This window comes from Hypanus sabinus, chromosome 8 (assembly GCF_030144855.1).
Source record: "Hypanus sabinus isolate sHypSab1 chromosome 8, sHypSab1.hap1, whole genome shotgun sequence".
In the NCBI taxonomy this organism is placed as follows: domain Eukaryota; kingdom Metazoa; phylum Chordata; class Chondrichthyes; order Myliobatiformes; family Dasyatidae; genus Hypanus; species Hypanus sabinus.
In genome coordinates, this window is record NC_082713.1 from 172,861,844 (window position 1) to 172,887,063 (window position 25,220).

General features: G+C 41.3%; 1 protein-coding gene across 1 annotated transcript in view; it reads left to right on the plus strand.

Annotated features, from left to right (window-relative positions):
* The window catches only part of rfx4 (regulatory factor X, 4), a 126,885-nt gene extending 114,002 nt beyond the window's left edge, over window positions 1-12,883 (plus strand). Inside the window, exon 18 of the mRNA XM_059976613.1 lies at window positions 12,293-12,883. Within this exon, the coding sequence (XP_059832596.1) occupies window positions 12,293-12,565 (273 nt within the window). The 3' untranslated portion in view covers window positions 12,566-12,883. The remainder of the gene's footprint in view (window positions 1-12,292) is intronic.
* The last annotated feature ends 12,337 nt before the right edge of the window (window positions 12,884-25,220 follow it).

Sequence of the window (25,220 nt, forward strand, 5' to 3'; positions counted from 1 at the left end):
ATAGACAAACTCCCAGATTTAATAGTGGCCAGAGGACCTAGGGCAATGGAGGAATTGAAGGAAATTCACATTAGACAGAAAATGGTGTTGGATAGACTGATGGGACTGAAGGCTGATAAATCCCCAGGGTCTGATGGTCTACATCCCAGGGTACTTAAAGAGGTGGTTCTAGAAATCATGGACGCATTGGTAATCATTTTCCAATGTTCTATAGATTCAGGATCATTCCTTGTGGATTGGAGGGTAGCTAATGTTATTCCACTTTTTAAGAAAGAAGGGAGAGAGAAAACAGGGAATTATAGTTAGCCTGACATCAGTACTGGGGAAGATGCTGGAGTCAATTATAAAAGATGAAATAGCAACACGTTTGGATAGCAGTAACAGGATTGGTCCGAGTCAGCATGGATTTATGAAGGAGAAATCATGCTTGACTAATCTTCTGGAATTTTTTGCGGATGTAACTATGAAAATGGACAAGGGAGAGCCAGTGGATGTAGTGTACCTGGACTTTCAGAAAACCTTTAATAAGGTCCCACATAGGAGATTAGTGGGCAAAATTAGAGCTCATGGTATTGGGGATAGAGTACTGACATGGATAGAAAATTGGTTGGCGGACAGGAAACAAAGAGTAGGGATTAACGGGTCTTTTTCAGAATGGCAGGCAGTGACTAGTGGGGTACTGCAAGGTTCGGTGCTGGGACTGCAGCTATTTACAATATACATTAATGATTTAGATGAAGGGATTAAAAGCAACATTAGCAAATTTGCAAATGATAGAAAGCTGGGTGGCAGTGTGAAATGTGAGAAGGATGTTAGGAGAATGCAGGGTGACTTGGACAGGTTGGGTGAGTGGGCAGATGCATGGCAGCTGCAGTTTAATGTGGATAAATGTGAGGTTATCCACTTTGGTGTCAAATACAGGAAGGCAGATTACTATCTGAATAGTGTCAAGTTAGGAAAAGGGAAAGTACAATGAGATCTAGGTGTCCTTGTTCATCAGTCACTGAAAGTAAGCATGTAGGTACAGCAGGCAGTGAAGAAAGCTCTTAGCATGTTGGCCTTCATAACAAGGAAGTTGAGTATAGGAGCAAAGAGGTCCTTCTGCAGTTGTACAGGGCCCTGGTGAGACCACACCTGGAGTATTGTGTTCAGTTTTGGTCTCCAAATTTGAGGAAGGACATTCTTGCTATTGAGGGAGTGCAGCATAGGTTCATGAGGTTAATTCCCGGGATGGCGGGACTGTCATATGTTGAAAGATTGGAGCAACTGGGCTTGTATACATTGGAATTTAGAAGGATGAGAGGGGATCTGATTGAAACATGTAAGATTATTAAGGGATTGGACATGCTAGAGGCAGGAAACATGTTCCCGATGTTGGGGGAGTCCAGAACCAGAGGACACAGTTTAAGAATAAGGGATAGGCCATTTAGAACAGAGTTCAGGAAAAACTTTTTCACCCAGAGATTTGTGGATCTATGGAATGCTCTGCCTCAGAAGGCAGTGGAGGCCAATTCTCTGGATGCTTTCAAGAAGGAGTTAGATAGAGGTCTTAAAGATAGCGGAGTCAAGGGATATGGGGAGAAGGCAGGAACGGGGTACTGATTGTGGATGATCAGCCATGATCACACTGAATGATGGTGCTGGCTCAAAGGGCCGAATGGCCTATTCCTGCACTTGTTGTCTATTGTCTAAATTTCTTTAACCAGAGAGTAGTGAATCTGTGGAATTCATTACCAGAGGTGGCAATGGAGGCCAAGACACTGAGTATATTTAAAGCAGAGATTGATAGTTTCTTGATAAGTCAAGGCATATAAGGAGGTAGGGAGAAGGCAGGATAATGGGATTAAGAGGGATATTAAATCAGCTATGACGGATGGCAGAGTGGACATAATTCTGCTCCTAAGTCTTATGGTCTTCTTAGTTGTTCAGAGAGAGTGGGAAGACACTGAGGGAATGGTGAGGAGAAAAGGACTGCCGAGAGGAAGGCTATCATGATTTGCTGTGGAATCTGGACCAGCTGGAAAAATGGGCTGAAAAATGGCAGATGGAATTGATTGTAGACTAGTGCAAGGTGTTGCACTTACGGAGGACCAACCAGGGTAGGTCTTACACTGTGAATGGTAGGGCACTGAGATTGTGGATCTGAGAACAAGGGGATCTGAGAATACAGGTCCATAATTCATTGAAAGTGGCATCACAGGTAGATAGGGTCATAATGAAAGCTTGTAGCATATTGACCTTCATAAATCAATGTATTGATACAGGAATGGGATGTTATGTTGAAGTTGTATAAAACATTAGTGAGGCCTAATTTGGAGTATTGGGTGCAGTTTTGGTAACCTACCTACAGGAAAGATGTAAATAAGGTTGAAAGAATACAGAGAAAATCTATAAGGATGTTGTTGAGTTTGGAAGAACTGAGTACTAAGGAAAGATTGAATAGGTTAGGACTTTATTCCTTGGAGCATAAAAGACTGAGAGGAAATTTGATAGAGGTATACAAAATTATGAGGTGTTGTCAAAGTGTGAACATGAATCCTGGCACAGTCAGATGGAACGAACTGCTCACACAGGAAGGGCAAACACCTGAATGCTGTGAAACAGACAAAATGAAAAGCTGGGATTCACAGCCATACCTACGATGGAAATGGCTGGGGAAGATGTGAGTCGGCATTATGTGGGGCAGCTGCAGTTTCTTACTGACACAGAAACAGGCAGGATTAGTCTCTGAGCAACACACACAAAGTGCTGCAGCAACTCAGCAGGTCAGGCAGCATCTATGGAGAAGATTAAACAGGCTAAGACCCTTCAACAGGACTGCAAAGGAAGGGCGGGCAGAAGCCAGCATAAGAAGGTGGGGGGAGGGAGAGGATATGACCAGATGATGGGGAAAGTCAGTGGGGGAGGGGTGATGAAGTGAGAAGCTGGGTGGAAAAAGTAAAGGGCTGAAGAAGAAGGAATCTGATAGGAGAGGAAAGTGGACCATGGGAGAAAGGGAAGGAGGAGGGGAACAGAAGGAGGTGATGGGCAGGTGGAGAGAAGGGGTGATAGTGGAGCTGGAATGAGGAATGAGAAAAGAGAAGGTGGTGAGAAATTGGAGAAAACTTTAATTTGGAAGCCTCTGAGGACTCTCAAATCATTTCATCTAAGTGTCAGAAGCCAAGAGGTCCAGTTCCATCAAAGCGCACAGGTAGCTCAGATTTATGGGGAGGGTGGGAATTATTCCGGGGGCTGTTTAGCAGTTAGCATAGTGTCATTACAGGGCCCCATCACCAGTGGGAAGATGCACTCATGAATAGGAAAAGATTAAGGATAGAATCCAGGAGGAACCCAAGATGCCAATACATACATCTGCCTCCACAGTTGCTGCCTGACCTGCTGAGTTCCTCTGGAAGCCTGTTTCTTGCTGTAGTTTCCAGCACTGGCAATCCTCTGTGTCTGCAGGAGAACACTGGCCTGAGAACATGAATTGGCCAGCAGAGCAGGATCCCTTGCCTTGAGGGATTCTTGGTCCTGAAGGCAGCTGCTAAGTTCAACTGGAACGATGCAGATGGGAGAGAGAGCTGTCTGGGTAGATGGTGACTATAATTGTATTATCAAAGTATATATGCACTGTAGTCTGGAGAAATGTTGGTTTGGTTGTATATATACAATCAGATGACAATAACCTTGACCTAGAACTTATATGTCACCATATACAACCGTGAGAATCATTTTCCATAAGACCATAAGATAAAGAAGCAGAATTAGGCCACCTGGCCCATCGAGTCTGCTCGGCCATTCAATCATGGCTGATCCTTTTTTCTATCTCCTCCTCAACCCCAGTTCCCAGCCTTCTGCCTGTATCCTTTGATGCCGTGTCCAATCAAGAGCCTATCAATCTTTGCCTTAAATACTCCCAATGACTGGCCTCCACAGCTGCATGTGTCAACAAATTCCAGAAATTCACCATCCTTTTATGCCCACTCGCTGCCTTCTTCCAATCAGCTAATGCTCTAACCATTTTAGTAACGCTTTCCTGTAATACCAAGGGCTCTTAACTTAGTAAGCAGCCTCATGTGTGGCTTCTTGTCAAATTGTCAAAGGCCTTCTGAAAGTCCAAATACACAACATCCACTGCATCCCCTTTATCTATCCTACTTGTAATCTCTTCAAAGAATTCCAACAAGTTCATCAGGCAGGAATTTCCCTGGAGGAAGCCATGCTGACTTTGTACTATCTAGTCCTGTGTCTCCAAGTACTCCATCACCTCCTCCCTAACAAATGTCTCCAACATCTTCCCAACCACTGAACTGGTCTATCATTTCCTTTCTGATGCCTTCCTCTTTTCTTAAAGAGTGGAGTAATATTTTACAATTTTCCAGTCCTCTGCCACCTTGCTAGAGTCCAGTGATTTTTGAAAGATCATTTTTAATGCCACCACAATCTCTAATGCCACCTCTTTCAGAACCCTAGGGTGCAGTTCATCTGGTCCGGGTGACCTATGTGCCTTTAGGACTTTCAACTTTTTGAGCACCTTCTCTCTTGTAATAATAACTGCACCCACTTCTCTTCCTTCACACACTACAACATCAGGCATACTGTTAGTGCCTTCCACAATGAAGACTGATGCAAAATACTCATTTAGTTCATCAGCCATTCTCCTTGTCCTCCATTATTATTTCTCCTGCCTCATTTTCTAGCAATCCTATATCCACTGTTATTTCTCATTTATTTTTAACATCTTTTTCTATCCACTTTGATATTATTTGCTAGCTTACTTTCATATTTTGTCTTTTCCCTTCTAATGACTTTTTAGTTGCACTCTGTAGGTTTTTAAAAACTACCCAATCTTCAATAATACCACTAATTTTTGCTTTGTTGTATGTTCTTACTTTTGTTTTTACAACGGCTTTGACTTCTCTTGTCAGCCACAGTCATACTATTTTACCATTTGAGTACTTCTTCATTTCTAGAATACACATGTCCTGCACCTTCTTCATTTTTTCCCAGAAACATAAGCCATTGCTGCTCTGCTGACATTCCTACCAGCAGCACCTTCCAATTTACTTTGACCAACTCCTCTCTCATACCACTGTAATTTCCCTTACTCCACTGAAATACTTATACATCAGACTTTACTTTCTCCCTATCAAATTTCAAGTTGAACACAGTCATATTGTGATCACTGGTTCCTAAGTGTTCTTTCACCTTAAGCGCTCTAATCGCCTCTGGTTCATTACATAACACCCAATCCAGTATAGCTGATACCCTAATAGGCTCAATGACAAACTGCTCTAAAAAGCTATCTCTTAGGCATTCAACAAACTCACTCTCTTGAGATTCATTACCGACCTGATTTTCCCAATCGATCTGCATGTTAAAATCTCCCATGACTACCATAACATTGCCCTTTTGACTCGCCTTTTCTATTTCCCGTTGTAATCTGTGATCCACCTCCCAGCCGCTGTTAGGAGGCCTGTATATAACTGCCATCAATGTCCTTTTACCTTTGCAGTTTCTTAACTTAACCCACAAGGATTCAACATCTTCCGATCTTATGTCACATCTTTCTACTGATTTGATGCCATTCTTTACCAGTAAAGCTATACCTCCCTCTCTGCCTACCTTCCTATCCCTCTGACGCAATGTGTAACCATAGACATTCAGCTCCCAACTACAACCATCCTTCAGCCATGATTCAGTGATTTCTTGTGGGCATTCACAGTAAATACAAAGAAACATAATAGAATCAATAAAGGACCACACAAAACCAAACAAACAAACTATATGCAAAAAAACAACAAATTGTGCAAATACAAAAGTGAAAATAATAATAATAAAATAATAATGAAAAGTAAAGGAATTATCACTGCAGAAAAGGTTAACCAATGGAAGAGAATGAGCCTCTATGGAAGGCATCCCCATCTGAGCAGACTAGATGTTGACAAGGAAGTGCCAAACACATGGCTCAGAGATGGAGAGCTTTTCCTAGGAAACAGAGGAATTCCTTGTGGCAATACAGGACCAGGTGGTTCACACAAAAAATGATCAAAAATACATAGTAAAAGACCAAGAAAATCAAGATGATAAATGTAGAAAATGCCAAGCAAAATCAGAAACAATCCAACACATTACAGGAACCAGTAGCAGTTTAATACAATCTGATTACTTACACAGGCACAATCAAGTGGCAAACGTCATTCACCAAAATCTTGCTTTAAGATACAAATTCATGAATTAAATCACACCTTACTATAAATACAAGCCTGATCCAGTTTTAGAGTGAGTTCCACGAATTATATGATGACTGATCCATTATTAGAATCCCTAATAACCATCTGGATATAATAATGCAGGATAAACAGGATAATGCAAGAACACCTTGCTTAATAGATATAGCCATTCCAAATACACATAACATACAGAAATCAATAAGTGAAAGACAACTTAAATATGCAGAATTACAAGAAGAAATTGAAAGACTTTGGAACATGAACAGAGTATATATTGTCCCAACAGTAATATCTACTGGTCTCAACCCAAAGGCACGACACAATAGCATGAACAATTGGGGCTACACAGTAACTCTCCAGAAAGCCACAATACTAAACGTCACTGGAATAGTCCAAAAATTCCTAGCAATTAACAAGTGAGTGTCTTTGGCTATGCCCATACCTCAAGTTTTCCCAGCTTGAACTGAGAAAAAATAAATAATAATAATAGTTTGTCCATGCTTACAAGTGATCTATAAAATTCTAACATAATGTATCTTGCAACTGATCACCACTCACTTTGATAACCACGATATACTTGCAGAAGAGCAGAAAGGATACCATAAGGGTATGAAAGAATGTAAAGAACAACTGATAATAGACTCTGTAATTCTAAATCAAGCCCAGTGGAAAAGCAGAAATCTTTCATGTTGCTATATTGACTACCAAAAGGCATTTGATCCTGCCCCACACTCATGGTTAATAGAAGTTTGAAATATATATAAAGAACACCCAATACATGTAAAATTCCTTCAACATCTTATGAAGCATAGGCATACTATGGTCGCCCTATCTGTTAACAACCAAAGAAAGAACAAGCACCATTATCAAAATAAACGAAGGCATTTTCCAAGGTGATTTTCTAAGCCCACTATGGTTCTGTCTAGGTTTAAACCCATACTCTAATTTACTGAATCGGACAAAAATTGGGTGTCAAATCAGAAACAATTAAATGAGCTATACCTTAACATAACTTTTATACTGGATAATTTGCAATTATATGCTCCTTTATCAGTAAAGCTAAAGCAATTAATTCAAATAGGAGAACTATGTTTGAAAGATATAAACATGAACTTTGGACTAGATAAGTGCAGAACATTAAACATAAAGAAAGGTGCAATAGATGACACAATACATCCGATGGATGAATATGAAACATTGAAGTATCTGGCATATCAACAAAGAAAGAAAATAGATCATTGTGTGCTAAAGGGAAAATGTTCAACAGAATTTACTTAAAGGCTTAAGAAAATCTGCCAAACAGAACTCAACAATACAAATATAACATAGGCAATAAACACTTTTGCTAGACCTATATGAATGTATTCTTTTGGCATAATAACTTGGTCTGAAACCGATTTGGAAAACTTACAAAGAAAAATAAGAGCTAAAATGACAAATTTCAGAAAACATTATGTACACTTGAATGCATTACCTAGAACAGAAGAAGAAAGAGGAATAAGAGACATTAAAAATCTACACAACAGTCAGATAAAAGATCTAAGGCTATTCTGGCTATTCTCTACACTACTAAACTTAAATGAGACCTCAACTTAGAAAAATGAAGACATTATTCCTGCCTCAGCAAGGACCTGGATCCATTGCAATTTGCCAATATGTCAACGGCAGACAGCAATCTCAGTGGCTCTTTACATGGCCTTAGACCACCTGGACAACACAAACACCTATGTCAGGATGCTGTTCATCGACTATAGCTCAGCATTTAACACCATAATTCCCACAATCCTGATTGACAATTTGCAGAACCTGGGCCTCTGTACCTCCCTTTGCAATTGGATCCTCGACTTCCTAACTGGAAGACCACAGTCTGCGTGATTGTTGATAACACATCCTTCTTGCTGACGATCAACACTGGTGCACCTCAGGGGTGTGTGCTTAGCCCAGTGCTCTACTCTCTATATACACATGACTGCATGGCTCGGTATAGCTCAAATACGATCCATAAATTTGCTGATGATACAACCATTATTGGTAGAATCCCAGGTGGTGACAAGAGGGTGTACAGAAGCTAGATTTGCCAACTAGTGGAGTAGTGTCACAGCAACAACCTTGCACTCAGTGTCAGTAAGGTGAAAGAGCTGATCGTGGACTTCAGGAAGGGTGAAATGAAGGAACACATACCAATCCTCATAGAGGGATCAGAAGTGGAGAGAGTGAACAATTTCAAGTTCCTGGATGTCAAGATCTCTGAGGACCTAACCTGGTCCCAACATATTGATGCGTTATAAAGAAGACAAGACAGCTACTATACTTCATTAGGAGTTTAAAGAGATTTGGTATGTCAACAAAAACACTCAAAAATTTCTATAGATGTACCATGGAGAGCATTCTGACAGGCTGCATCACTGTCTGATATGGGATGGCTACTGAACAAGACCAAAAGAAGCTACAGAGGGTTGTAAATTTAGTCAGCTCCATCTTGGGTACTGGCCTACAAAGGCCAGGACATCTTCAGGGGGTGGTGTCTCAGAAAGGTAGCATCCATTATTAAGGACCTCCAGCACCCAAAGCATGCCCTTTTCTCACTGTTACCACCAGGTAGGAGGTACAGAAGCCTGAAGACACACACTCAGTGATTCAGGAACAGCTTCTTCCCTTCTGCCATCTGATTCCTAAATGGACATTGAACCTGTGAACACTACCTTACTTTTTAAATACATATTATTTCTGTTTTTGCATAATTTTCAATCTGTTCAATATATGTATACTGTAATTTATTTATTTTTCTTCTATTTTATGTATTGTACTGAACTGCTGCTGCTAAGTTAACAAATTTCACATCACATGCTGGTGATAATAAACCTGATTCTAATTCTGAGTATTACTATGGAAGAACAAGTTAACCAGTGGAAGAGCATGACCCACTATGGAAGATATCCACATGATTTGAGCAGACTTGATGTCAACAAGGAAACATCAAACGCCTGGCCCAGAGTTGGAGACCTCTTCCCAAAAACAGAAGGGCTCCTTGTGGCAATGCAGGATCAGGTGGTTGATAAAAAAATTATAAAAAATACATAATAAAAGACCAACAAATTCAAGATGTAAATGTTGAAAATGCCAAGAAAAATCAGAAAGAACCCAACACATTATAGGATCCAGTAGCAGTTTAACACAATCTGATTACTTACACAGGCACAATCAAGTGGCAAACATTATTCATCAAAATCTTGCTTTAAAATACAATCTCATAATAAATGAAATCACACCTTACTATAAATACAAGCCTGATCCAGTTTTAGAGTGAGAGTTCCACAAATTATATTATGACTGATCAGTTATTATGGATAGGGTAATCCATAATAACTGCCCTTATATAATTATACATGATAAACAAGCAAGAACAATTTAGTGAATAGTTATAGCCATCCCAAGTACATATAATTTACAGAAATCAATAAATGAGAACCACTAGAAATATGCTGAATTAAAAGAGGAAATTGAAAGACTATGGAACATGAACAAGGTATACAGTGTCCCAATGGTAATATCTACAACCGGTATCATCCTAGAGTCACTACACAACAGCATGAAACAATTAGCCCTACACAGAAATATTTATGTAAATCTCCAGAAAGGCACAATATTAAACAACACTACAATATTCCAAAAGTTCCTAGCAATTGTTAAATGAGCATATTTGACTATGTCCATTTTACCAGCTTGAGTTAAGAAAAAATAAAAATATTAACAATAAATAAGCAATAAATATCGAGAACATGAGATGAAGAGTCCTTGAAAGTGCATCCATAAGTTGTGAGAACAGCTCTGTGGTGAGGTGAGTGAAATTGAATGAAGTTTTGCCCTTTGGTTCTAGAGCCTGGTGGTTGAGGGGAAATAACTGCTCCTGAACCTGGTGGTGTGAGTCCTGAGGCTCCTGTATCTCCTTCCTGATGGCAGTAGCAAGAAGAGAGCATGGCCTGGATGGTGGGGGTGTTTGATGATGACAGATGCTGCTTTCTTGCAACAGCTCTGCATGTAGATGTGCTCAGTCAAGTAGTTCTGAGGTGGTGAGGGATAGGAGTAGATGGGTCAGTATCCTTACCACAACCTAAGTGTTTGTACTGATCTTATGAAGTAAATTTGAAAAGACTAGCAGATTACATACAGCAATGAGTTTTATGGGAACACTTAATTATTCATTCAGTTATTACCTTTATTAGAAGAAATAAATCAAATTACTTCGAACAATGAAGGGATCTGTGAGAAGAGATTATCTGAGACATTTGTAGGAATCGAGGGTCTACATCAAGGGCAGATTTAGGGTGGAACGGCAGAGTAGTGGTTATTGTAATGAGATTACAACACCAGCTATTGCAATCAGGTACTATTCCTCTGTAAGAAGTTTGTATGTTATCCCTGTGACAATGTGTGTTGCCTCCGAGTGCTCCGGTTTCCCCCATATTTTAAAGATGCACATAGAACATACACTCAATGGCCACTTTATTTGACATAGGAGCGGTATCCAGTGTGGCCTTCTGCTGTAGCCAATGCACTTCAAGGTTCGACATGTTGTGCATTCAGAGATGCTCTTCTGCACACTACTGTTGTAATGTGTGGTTATTTGAGTTACTGTCACCTTCCTGTCAGTTTGAACCAGTCTGGCCATTCTCCTCTGACCTCTCTCACTAACAAGTCTTTTTCACCCACAGAACTCCACTCACTGGATTGTTTTTGTTTCCTCACCATTCTCTGTAAACTCTAGAGACTGCTGTGTGTGAAAATCCCAGGAGATCAGCAATTTCAGGGATACTCAAACCATCCTGTCTGGCACCAACAATCATTCTAAGGTCAAAGTCACTTAGATCACATTTCTTCCCCATTCTGATGGTTAGTCTGAACAGAAACTGAACCTCTTGACCATGTCTGCAAGCTTTTATGCACTGAGTTGCTGCCACATTATTGTCTGATCACATATTTACGTTAACGAGCTGGTGTATAGGTGTACTTAATAAAGTGGCCACTGAGTGTAGAACATGACAGGACAGTACAGGCCCTTCAGCCCATAATATTATGCTAACCTTTTAATGACCTTTCTTGACCATCTTTACTTCAGACATCCTTTATTAGTTTCCAAAATTTTCCCAGTCTTCAGATTCACCACTTGACTTTACAAGAAGGGTGGCTCTCCCTCCAATGTGGTTAAAGATTAGTCTTATTTGTCACATGTACATTGAAATGTTGACACATCCAGTGAAATGTGTTGTTTGTATCAAATCAAATCAGTGAGGATTGTGTTGGGCAGCCCGCAAGTGTCACCACACAACTGGTACCAAAACAGTATGCCCACAACTCACTAACCATAACCCATGGTAGAGGCAGTTGCATTTAGATAATTTAAGAGACTCTTAGATAGGCATATGGATGATAGAAAAAAGAAGTGCTGTGTGGGATGGAAAGTTAGATTGATCTATGGTAGGTTAAAAGGTTGGGCCAAAGGGCCTGTAGTGTGCAGTACTGTTACCACAGAACATTACCACCAGGAACACAGGACAGTACCGCCTCTCCATTCAGTCTTACACTGGCTACACTGACCCATACTCCTGCGCCAAACCCCAGCCCTTGTGAGCAGATCTGAGCTGCTCTGTGGCTGGCTCGTCCACCACACTGATAAAGAGCAGTGACATGATCAAAGTGCCAGCAGTCACCAATCAAGAGTCAATTCCCACCACTGTCTCTTAGGAATTTGGCAATAAAGAGGTTCCCGAGTGAAACCTTTGACCCCTTCTCACTGCTGGGGTTGTCCCCTTCATTTCTCACTGCTGCTGTCTGTAATGAATTTGTCCTTTCACCCTGTGACCTCTGGATTTCTTCTGGGTGCTCCAGTTACCCCCACAGTCCATGACGTAGTTAGTGGGTTAGTTGGTCACATGGGTGTAATTGGGCATTGTGGGTTTGTTAGGCAGGAAGGGCCTGTTACCATGCTATATTTCTAATTAAAAATATAGATAAACAGTTATTCTGATGGTTACCTGTGCACTTGCTGATGGGGTTAACGTTCTGCTTACCTTCCACAGTACCCCTTCAATGGGCAGAGCCCGCGAATGGAGCCCTGCCTGATGAATACCAGTCCGCGGCTCCAGAGCACAGCCGTGACCCCACGCTGGCCTGACATGGCGTCGGCCAACAGCTGCTACGCCGGTGCCTCCATGCACTCCGGCCGGTACGGAGGCTCGGGCGAGATGTACACCCCGCTCGCTCCCCGCAGGAGTGCCGACTATGAGCACACGCAACATTTCCCTGGCTTTGCCTACATCAACGGTGAGGCCTCCACTGGGTGGGCCAAGTAGGCTGGCGCTGCGATGGTTGACTTTGCCTGGATTGACGTCTCCAGTGGGGAACTGCTGCAGGAAAGCGAGGTGATCTCTGCCGACGGCACCCCACCTTCCCGCCAGAGGACTGAGGAGGGCACTTCAAACAGGAACCTCCCCGTCATTTCCCAGAGACACTGAGTTGGGACTTAGGGAAGCCACAGTCCTTAAACTAGGCACTCTACACTGGGAGTAACATACACACATTGCTGCCTCATTCACCCTCAACCTCCTACAGCCTCTGCTCCAGAAAGAACACTCCCAACATTAACACAAGTGATTCTGCTAATGCTGCAATCCAGAGTAACACACACAAAATACTGGAGAAACTCAACAGGTCTTGTGGAAGGTCAATAGTGCAATCACTTGAGTGAGTATGATGTTCTCCCAAGAAGCTATTCCCTTAATAGAGAATGCTTGTGTGTGCCTTTGTCTAATGTGGGGAGGCTGATGCACAGATTGGGGTCAGGGTCCAGTGACATGGAATGCAAGACAACTGGGGATCCTTCACTGCCATTCTGATGTGACATCATCTTCCACCAGCTCTTGATTGGATCGCTTTTTGTCTGGAACCTCCCCTATACCAGATGGCATTGCTCACAGGATCTCAGGAACTCACAAGCTTCACCACCATGACAAAGTGATGATCCTTGGAGAAGATGGAAGTACAGTAGGAACCTGAGGCTGTCTGGTGAGTGATGGGGAGTGATGTTTGCCCCAGCTTGAGACAGCTTTCATTTCCTGTCCTCCATCAGCCACCAAACACATCGTCCAAGTTTCCTCCCCAGACCTTTTCCAGGGCACAGCAGATATCCTCAGCCACTCCCAGACCATGGATGCCAATGCAGAGGCTGCCATAGGAGATGTCAGTTGATGGATTCTGGAGCAACACATAATCTGCTGGAGGAGCTTAGCAGGTCAAGCAGCATCTGTGGGGAGAACGTTTTAGGGATGAACATTCCGGTTTTGGAAGTTGCCACCACACTGTATGACCCAGTGAACTGGAAAGACCTACTCAGCTCAGACCTGCTGATAACTGATTCAGAGCTATTTTTCACATTTACATCCAAACATACAGTGAAATGTGTCCTTTGCATTAACAACCAACACAGCTCAAGGATGTGCTGGAGACAGCCTGCAGGTGTCATCACACATTCCAGCACCAAATGTAGGTTGTGTTTGATGCCCAACGCCTTTTGAACTGGAGGACAATTGTGGACTGGTGTATCCATCTTTGTCTCCCGAAGGCCAGCAGCGTTGACTCCTGACGTGGATCTGCTCTGCACTACATAACCGCAACAAGAGGTACAGTACTTTGGGGAGCAGAGAACTTCACCAGACCTCTTTACATAGTGACAGGAACCCTTCAGATACACAATGCTGTGCCTTAAAAATCAGCTGTGTTTGTGTGAAAATGCTTATCTAACTTTCTCCTGTACCTTGACAAACCAGTTGTTGAATAACTTGTCTAGCCTGTCACTGTAATGTGTTTGTCCACTGGTTAATTAACATAGTTCTTTCTTTGTATGTTTTACAATTACAAAACACACTCAGCAGGTTATATGGGCATATTACCCTATGGGTAAGGTGGATAAGTGACAAATAACACAAGAAACACTAGTTCTTTTTGTAAATAAAAGCACTGAGAGCACTGTGTGTGGTAACAATGGCTAGGCGGAACGCTGAGGTACATAGTATTATTTGTACAGATGTGCAAGATATATGAAGGCAAAACTTTCTCAAAATACAAATAGATTTTTTAAGAAAATCTGTTTATTCTTTTTCTCCAAACATCTGTTCTGGGTGAGAAAGGTGAGGCTGCAACTTTAAGCTCATAAGACGATAAGATAGAGGAGGAGAATTTGGCCATTCAGCCCATTGACTCTGCTCTGCCATTCCATTGTGGCTGACCCCTGTAGCCCTGAATAATCAAGAACCTATCAAGAATCAACTTCCACTTTAAATATATCAATGACTTGGCCTCCAGAATCATATGTGGCAATGAATTCCACAGATTCACTAATCTCTGGATAAAGAAATTCCTCCTCATCTCTGTTCTAAAGGGATTCCTATTCTGAAGCTGCTCCCACTATAGGAAACATCTGCTTTCCATGTCCACTCTGTCTAAGCCTTTCAATACACAATTGATCTTCTCATTCTTCTAAATTTCAGGGAGTTATCAAACAATCCTCATACCAAGCTGATAATACATTTTACTGATAATCATTTGCATCTGAATGGAATCATGGAATGGTACAATACAGAATGTGGCCATTTGGCCCTAAATGCTCACACATCCGGTCTCCTGGTGTATCTCTCCAGTCCAGTGAATGTCTCCCCTCAGGAATTTATCTGACTGCCTTTCACAGGTTCCAGTTTAATCTGTGTCCTTTTATGTCACAACAGCTTGCTGTGTAATGTCCTCAGGTTCAGATTCATTTATTTATCACACATGCAGTAAATGTGTCATTTGTGTTAATGACCAACACATCCTTGTGATTGCTGAGGGAAGCCTACAAAGGTTGCCACACATTATGGCACTAGGTAGGATGCCCACCATGCTCATCAGAACAACACATGCAACACCAATAAAACACAGCCCTGCTCACACACACAGACAGGCCTCCAAACACAGGACAGGCTGCATCCAGGCCTCCAGTCCTCTTGGGCTTTGGGCTTGAAGCTGTCTGCAAATAGCTTTGGCCCCTTTGTCATTTTTAATCAGAGAAACCTGGAATAACAGTTCAACATGTTCAGATTATCTACAGTTGGAGACAAGGCAATTTAAAAATGGTTTGCTGCCTTGGTGTCACTGTGAGACCAGTACATATTGCCTACCTGTCGTAGTCAAGGCAACTTCACACCAATCAGACCACTGATTATAATCTGGTGCAATTGAAGGTAGCCAATCGGTGATCTTGGGGACTCAATTATGTTGCCATAGAGTTGGGATTGGCTGGGAGAGATGAGTATGGGAGATTAAGAGATATTGCAAACTTACGTCCTTTTATGTCATGTAATGATGCTGAAAATCTAATTCACACTTTTGTATCGAACAGACTAGATTTCTGCAATGCACTTTTTACCGGCCTTCCAAAACACTCTGTTGACAAACTTCAACTCATTCAGAATGCTGCTGGTGGAATTTTCACTAAAACGAGGATGAGGGAACATATCACTCCCATACTAGCTACCCTGCACTGGCTTCCTGTGTCTTCTAGAATTGTATTTAAAGTTCTCTTAGTTGTTTTAAAGCTTCCAATGGTCTGGGTCCAGAGTATATTACAGAATCATTTTCATTTTATAATCCAGCTCCAGCTCTCAGGTCTTCTTCTGTCGGTCTCTGAAATTTAAACAATCTCCCTCAAAAGATAATTGGCAGGTTGGCTCTTTTGAGCAACGCTCCTAAACTGTGGAACTCAATACCTAAAACTATGAGGGATGCAGGCTCAGTTAACACTTTTATACACCAGCTTAAAACCCATTCACTTAACCTTGCTTTTCTCTAACATCTTTTTGTCTTTTATTTTCATGCTTGCACTTTATCCCATTGTTAAATACTTTGAACTACATTACCTGTACGAAAAGAACTGTAAATAGGTTATTATCATTATTATTATCATTTCCTTCCCTAGAAGCGCAACCAGAGTTCTGGATTGTTTTGTGCACAGAATTGACATTCCCAATCTGAGTCCTCTGACTTCGTCCCATCGACTAAACATTACAAGTCCTTCTGAGGTGCACAAGGCACTGAGGTATGTGTGATCGTATGCATTCGAGAAGACATAATTTCACTGGGTCAGAGGTTCAGGGAACATAGAATGCAAAGCATTACAGCCCTTCAGCCCACAATGTTGTGCCAAACTTTTAACCTACTTTAAGATCAATCTAACCCTTCCCTCCCACAAAGTCCTCCATTTTCTTTTCATCTATGTGCCTATGTAAGAGTCTCTTAAATGTCCCAAATATTCTACTACCAACTCTGGGAGGGGCGTTCCAGGCACCCACCACTCACTGCATAAAGAACTTAACTCTGACATCCGCCCTATACCTTTCTCCAATCACCTTAAAATTAAGCCCTTTTGTATTAACTGTTTCCACCCAGGGAAAAATCTCTGACCATCCACTCCATCTATGCCTCTTATCATCTTATACACCTCTAACAGGTCACCTTTCATCCTCCTTCACTCCAAAGAGAAAAGTGCAAGCTTGCTCAATCTATCCTCATAAGAAATGCTCTCTAATCCAGGCAGTGACCTGGTGAGGCTCCTCAGCACCCTCTCTAAAATTTCTACATTGTTCCAATAATGAGTAGACCACAACTGAACACAATATTCCAACTGTGCTCTAACTAGGGTTTTATAAAGCTGCATTATTACCTCGCAGTTCAGTACAGGCCCTTCAGCCCACAATGTTGTACCAAACTTTTAACCTACTGTAAGATCAATTTAACCTTTTGCTCCCACATAGGCAACCATTTTCCATGAGCCTATCTAAGAGTTTCTTAGATGCCCCTAATGTATCTGCCTCAACCCTCAACTCTGGTATTGCGTTCCACGCACTCATTACTCTCTGGGTAAAAACCACACCTCTGATATTCTCCACCCCTGTACTTTTCCCTAATCAGTACATTGCCACATGGTTACCCTGACGCACAGTTACACTGCCACAAGGTTACCATATAACAATTACAGCACGGAAACAGGCCATCCCAGCCCTTCTAGTCCGTGACGAATGCTTACTCTCACTGTCCCACCGACCTGCACTCAGCCCATAACTCTCCATTCCTTTCCTGTCCATATACATATCCAATTTTACTTTAAATAACAATATTGAACCTGCCTCTACCACTTCTACTGGAAGCTTATTCCACACAGCTACCACTCTCTGAGTAAATAAGTTCCCCCTCGTGTAACCCCTAAACTTTTGCCCCCTAACACTCAACTCATGTCCTCTTGTTTGAATCTCCCCTACTCTCAATGGAAAAAGCCTATCCATGTCAACTCTATCTATTCCCCTCATAATTTTAAATACCTCTATCAAGTCCCCCCTCAACCTTCTACACTCCAAAGAATAAAGACCTAACTTGTTCAATCTTTCCCTGTAACTTAGGTGCTGAAACCCAGGTAACATTCTAGTAAATCTCCTCTATACTCTCTCTATTTTGTTGACATCTTTCCTATAATTTGGTGACCAGAACTGTACACAATACTCCAAATATGACCTTACCAATGCCTTGTACAATTTTAACATTACATCCCAACTCCTATACTCAATGCTCTGAATTATAAAGGCCAACATACCAAAAGGTTTTTTCACCACCCTATCCACATGAGATTCCACCTTCAGGGAACTATGCACCATTATTTCTAGATCACTCTGTTCTACTGCATTCTTCAATGCCCTACCATTTACCATGTATGTCCTATTTGGATTATTCCTATCAAAATGTAGCACCTCACACTTATCAGCATTAAACTCCATCTGCCATCATTCAGCCCACTCTTCTAACTGGCCTAAATCTCTGTGCAAACTTTGAAAATCTACTTCATTATCCACAATGCCACCTACCTTAGTATCATCTGCATACTTACTAATCCAATTTACCACCCCATCATCCAGATCATTAATGTATTTGACAAACAACATTGGACCCAGTACAGATCCCTGAGGCACACCACTAGTCACCGGCCTCCAACCTGACAAACAGTTATCCACCATTACTCTCTGGCATCTCCCATCACTGGTTACCCTGCTGCACTGTTACACTGCCACACGTTTACCCTGCTGCATTGTTACACTGTTAGCCTGCTGCACCGTTACACTGCCACACGGTTACATTACGATATTACACTATCATACTGTTACACCACAACACTGCCACACCGTTACATGACAGCGATACACCGTTATACAGTTACACCACAACACTGTCACCCTGTTACTTGACAGCATTACACCATTACACTGCGACACCACAACATTGCCACACTGTCACAACACATAGCCAAACTGTGTAATACCATATCTAGAAATTTTGAGGAACATTATAATAGAACCACATTCAGAAAATATAGATGTTAAATTAGCTCATTGTAAATAAATTCCAAATAACAGAAATATAGATGAAAAGATGCGAGTACCATTTAAATATAACTGAGGTGACCAGAACAGTACTGTGGTGAGATGAGGAATTTAAGAGACTGATTTCATTGGCAGAGGAAGACTCACTTCAAACAAAAATGCCTAAACTGCGGTCTCCCATATAGCTCTTCAGTTCTCAGCCCGGATCCCATTGCATTAGCAATGTATTAAGCCACACAGATCATTCAGAAATACACTGTTGTGTTTCTATTCGCATAGAGCATAGAAGAGTACAGCACAGGAACAGACCATTCGGCCCACAATGTTGTGCTGAACCAGCTAAAAAGCAAATCAGAAACACCCAAACACTAATCCCTCCTACCTACACCATGTCCATATCCCTCCACCCTCCTTACGTCCATGTGCCTATCCAAACCTTTCTTAAAAGCCTCTAATTTATTTACCTCTACCACCATACCAGACAGCACATTCCAGGCATCCATAACTCTGACTGAAAAACTTACTTCTCACATCTCTCTTTAACCTACCTACACCCACCCCTCACACCTTCAATGCATGCCCTCTGGTATTAGGCATTTCAAACCTGGGAAACAGATGCTCCCTGTCCACTCTATCGATGCCTCACATAATCTTGTAAACCTCTATCAGATCTCCCTTCAACCTCTGATGATCCAGAGAAAACAACCCGAGTTTTTCCAGCCTCTCATAATTTCACATACCGTCTAACCAGGCAGCATCCTGGTAAACCCTTCTGCACCCTCTCCAAAGCCTCAACCTCCTTCTTATAGTGAGGTGACCAGAACTGTATGCAATATTCCCGATGCGGCCTAACCAGAGTTTTATAAAGTTGCAAAGCTTTGAGATATTCCTTTCGCCAGTCAGTGTCTACTGGACCTATGAGAAGATGGGTTCTACAGTTGGAGAACCTTGTACTGTCGGCCCAAGGAAGAGCTAGAGCAAAATGAGTTGTCAACAGATCAGGCTCAAGCACCTGAAATGTTACCCATGTTCCTCTCACTACACGTGCTGCCTGACCTGCTGTTTATTTGGAAAGCTGACACTACTCGGATGCTGCTCCAGTCAAATTGTAGAATCTGTCTCATTGAGTATTCCATTCATTTACACATCAACATTATTTTTCATACCTAAATCCATCGAAACGTACAGTGAAATGCATCATTTATGTCAGGGATGTGCTGGGAGGGCAGCTCATGAGTGTACCATGCTTCCAGCAACAACGGAACATGGCCACAACTAACTAACTGTACCTAACTAACTACACCTTTGAAATGTGGGAGAAAAGCGTCACAGTCACATAATCCAGACCTTACAGCTGATGCTATCACACATTGCACAAACTGCTTCTGCCAAGCTCCGCTTGTACAGAATCTAGACATCACTGCAGCGCCAGGGTGCAGGTGTAGGGAGTGGAAAGGGGATCTGATGGGTAGGACTTCACACACAAAGAATGGGGAACATCTGCAACTCACTGTAAAACAAGGTGGTGGAATCAGACACAGTCACTATTGGATCAGACAGTCTCTATAGAATCAGACACAGTCACTGTGATTCAGACACAGTTACTATGGAGCAGACATAATCAGTCTTAAATTAGATAGTTACTATGGATTCAGACACAGTCACTATGGAATCACGCAGTCGCTCTGATTCAGACACAATTGCTATGGAATCAGAGACACTCACAATGGGATCAGACACTGTCACTATGATTCACAAACAGTCACCATGGAATCAGGCACAGTGAAAAAGGAATCAGAGGCAGTCCCTAAGGAATCAGACACAGTCACTGTGATTCAGACACAGTAACTATGGAATCACACAGTCACTATGGAGTGGATATAAGTCACTATTAAATCGGACAGTTACTATGGATTCAGATAGAGTTACTGTGGAATCAGACACACTCACTGCGAAATCAGACACATTCACTATGGAATCAGGCACAATCATGATGGAATCAGACGCATTGACTATGGAATCAGACACAATCACGATGGAATCAGATGAAGTCATTGTGGAATCAGACACATTCACTATGGAATCATACATATTCACTATGGAATCAGACAGTCACTGTGGAATCAGTCACAGTCAATATGGAATCAGATACGGTCACTATGGAATCAGACACAGTCACTGTGATTCAGACTCAGACGCTATGATTCAGACACAGTTACTATGGAGCAGACATAGTATTAAATTGAACAGTTATTATGGATTCAGACACAGTCACTGTGGAATCAGACACTGTCAGTATGGATTCAGACACAGTCACTATGAAATCACACAGTCGATCTGATTCAGACACAATCACTATGGAATCAGATACAGTTACTATGGAATCAGACACATTCACAATGGGATCAGACACAGTCATTGTGATTCAGACACAGTAACTATGGAGAGGACATAGTCACTATTAAATCTGACAGCTACTATGGATTCAGACAGAGTTACTGCAAAATCAGACACAGTCACCACGGAATCACACAGTCACTATTGGATCAGACAGTCACTATAGAATCAGACACAGTCATTGTGATTCAGACACAGTCGCTATGGAGCAGACATAGTCACTATTAATTACCATTGTTACCATTGAATCAGACACAGTCACAGACACATTCACAATGGGATCAGACACAGTCAGTCTGGAATCAGACACAATCACTGTGGAATCAGATGGAGTCAATATGATTGTAGCATTCATGCAGGAGTAGGCTGATAGGGTCCTAATTAATTTAAATTTATTTGTTGACACATAGCATTTAACAGGACATTCCAACACTTCAAGCTACGCTGCCAAGCAATTCCCCCACTTAAACCATAGCCTAATCATGGAACAATTTACAATGACTGATTGACCTACTAACTGGTACATCTTTGGACTGTGGGCAGAAATCAGAGCAGACGGGGGATACCCACTCAGTTACGGAGTGAAATTTCAAAGTCCTTGTAGACAACCTAGGAAGTAAACCCTGGTTGCCTGTACCGTAAAGCTTTGTGCTAACCGCTATGGCACAGTGCTACCGCAATAAATGGATTCCTGTCAATCAGCAAAAAGTGTTGGCTGGACAAGTTGGGTTGAAGCTTCTGTTCCTCTGCTGTCACACTGTGTGGCTCTGTGAAAGTGCAACGGATTATATCAGATCAAGATGGCTGCCACTGGAGAGCTAGGAGGGCGACCAGAATGCAAGTGTCCCACTAGCAATCACGAGATTAATTCCCTTTACTAACAATAAATTATTAAAAATGAATAGTAATATGTACAACTGGTGTCATCTCAAAGTCACGACAAAATGGCATTAAACAATTAGGGCTATCCAGCAATATTTATGTAAGTCTTCAGAAAGCCACAATACTTAACACCGCTAGAATAGTCTGAAAGTTCATAGCAATTGAGAAATGCATGTGCTTGGCTATACCTGTACCCCAGGTTTACCAGATTGAGCTGAGATAAAATAAACAATAATAATAATGGACCATGGACCCAAGCTTGGCTGTGAAAGGAGGAGGGTTGGGCATGGGACTAGCAACCTCATCCCATAAAAGCCCAGAGCTACAGAAATGCAAACAGAAACTCCAGAGATCTCATTCCTGGGAGAGGAAGGATCTTTGATAGGCTACACCTGGGGACAACTTGAAGGAATGGCCCAGTACAGGGGATTCTGGTGAGCTGCAAGCAGTGGTGTATGCCCCAGTAGGTGATGGGTTAAGTAAATAACAATAACAATAATTTCTTTCACCGTTCTCAATGTGAATGGGGAACCCGGAATATCTGTTATTCAGTTTTTAGTGTTCGGAAATTTTCAACAACTAAATGTCAGCTTTCAGTTTCTCCTTGTTAATATTTATTAATGAGAGCACAGTAATTACAGAGACATCACATGATCCATATAAGAAAAGGTATTTATTTCAAATTTAAAGATAAGGGCTTCAGACTCTGATTGTGAAACAAGTGACTGTAGAGGACAGACCACAGAATTAGCTATTCAGACTTGCACAACACATGAGAACAAACAACTGAAACATACAGCAATGGTAAAAAGATCCTCACTAAGAGATCTGCTGATCGTCCCATTAGCAGGATCAAAGATCCACGATTCATTGCAGACTCCTAATAGATGTCTGTCAGTTCTTTAAAACAAACCTACTTCTCTCACTCTAATTAATGACAAAGCAAAAGACAGGTTTGTAAAATGTCTACCGTATTTCGTAATTAAGGTTGTGTCTGATGGACAGGTTGTGGGAGTAGCAATACTGAAGCCTTTGGAATTAATTCAGAGTGTACTGTTCATCACATAATTACCAACATAAAGCAGATCAATTTGACTGCTGAATGCCAGCTCAGCTTATACACTGAAGCTTTTAATTTGTGCCAGAGCATCGTAGTGCATACCAGCCAAACATTTTACAGCTTTATCTGTCTCTGAACTAAAGAGAGTGGTGGTGTGAAATGGAATATGCTGTAAGTGCAGAAGAAGGATAATCATTGTAGAGACAATAATTTAGAGAAATCCCCTTTGCTCTACTGGGCAAGTACACTGGGATACACAAAAACATTGACCCTCTCATTATTCTTTACAGGTGCTAGGTAACTCCAACACTGACTGATGTCACTATACATTTTTAGTTATTAAAAGATCTTATAATTATTCCTGTAGATAGACTAGCTCCTTACAAGTTAACCCTTTTATTCCCCGGATCGTTCTCGTGAACCTTCTCCAATGCCTGCATATCTTTTCTTAGTTAAGAGACCCAAAATTGCTCGTAATACTCCAGTGTGGTTTGAATAATGCTTTATAAAACCTCAGCATTACATCTTTGCTTTTACGTTTTAGACCTCTCAAAATGAATGCTAACATTGCATTCACCTTCTTTTTCACTGACTCAACCTGCAAGTTAACCTTTCAGGAATCCTGCACAAGAACTCCAAAGTCCCTTTGCACTTCTAATTTCTGAAATTTTTCCTGATTTAGAAAATAGTCTATGATACATCTTTATTTCTTCTACCAAAGTCCATGACTATACACCTACTGGCACTGTATTCCATCTGCCATTTCTTTGCTCATTCTCCTAACCCGTCCAAGTTCTTCTGTAGCCTCTCTACTTCCTCAACATTATACCCCCTCCACCTATCTTAACATCATCTCCAAACCTCGCCACAAAGCCATCAATTCTATCATCCAAATTGTTGATATGTAATGTGAAATAAGGTAACAGCAGGTACATTAGGGGCATTAAAGAGACTCTTAGAAAGGCACAAGATTGATAGAAAAATGGAAGGTCATGTGCAAGGGAAGGGTTAGATTGATCTCAGAGTAGGTTAAAGATTAGCAAAGCACCTGTACTGTGTTATAAATACATATATGTCACCATATACACCTCTGAGATTCATTTTCCTGCAGGCATTCACAGTGAACACAAAAACACAATGAAAGACCACACTCGACAGGATGGACTACAACCAATGCACATTAAAAAACTACAAACTGTGCAAATACGAAAAGAAAGAGTGAAAAAAGAAATAATGATAATTAATTAATAAACAAACAAACAAATAAATAAATAAGCAATAAATATTGAGAGTGTGAGATGAAAAGTTCTTGAAAATGAGTCCATAGGTTAATGGAACATTTTAGTGATGGGGCAAGTGAAATTATCCCCTCTGGTTCAGGAGACTGATAGTTGAGGGTAATAACTGTTCTTGAACTTGGTGGTGTGGGACCCAAGGTTTCTGTATGGCAGTAGGAAGAAGAGAGCATGGCCTAGGTGGTGGGGGTTGCTAATGATGGATGCTGATTTCCTGTGGCAATGTTTCATGTAGGTGCACTTGCTGATGGGGAGGGCATTACTCGTGATGGACTGGGTCGAATCCACTACTTTATGTAGGAATTTCTGTTCAAAGGGATTGGTGTTTCTATACCAGGCTGTAATCCAACCAGTTAATTTACTCTCCACTGCACATCTATAGAAGTTAGGTAAATTAGTTGCAGTAAATTACTCCTAGAGAGTGAGTGAGAGATAGGGAGGTGAAAAAGTGGAGACCATGAAATGGAATTGGGAGCTTAGTGGGGACATTGTGGGTAGATGGGTCTATTTCTGTGTGGCATCATGCTGTGCCTTATAGTTTTTGAACTAAAATTGTAATTTCCAATAATTTGAATTAATCAACATAATTGACACTGTAAAGAGGGACCATAATACTGAAAGTGATCAGATCTTTTGAATTATGACAATCCCAAAAGTCATTTGTGAATTTTAGCCTAACACAGCTCAGATCTCTACATCTTACTTAAAGTCAAAGATCAAAGTAAATTGATTATCAAAGTACATATATGTCACCATATCATCCTCATTATGTGCTGTGTCATATGACATCATCATTCTGTACCATGTCGTATGACATAGGCAATCATGGTCTTTCCATGACCATGATTGTTCTTGGCAATTTTTTTTTAACAGAAATGGTTTGCCATTGCTGTCTTTTTGGCAATGTACTTACAAG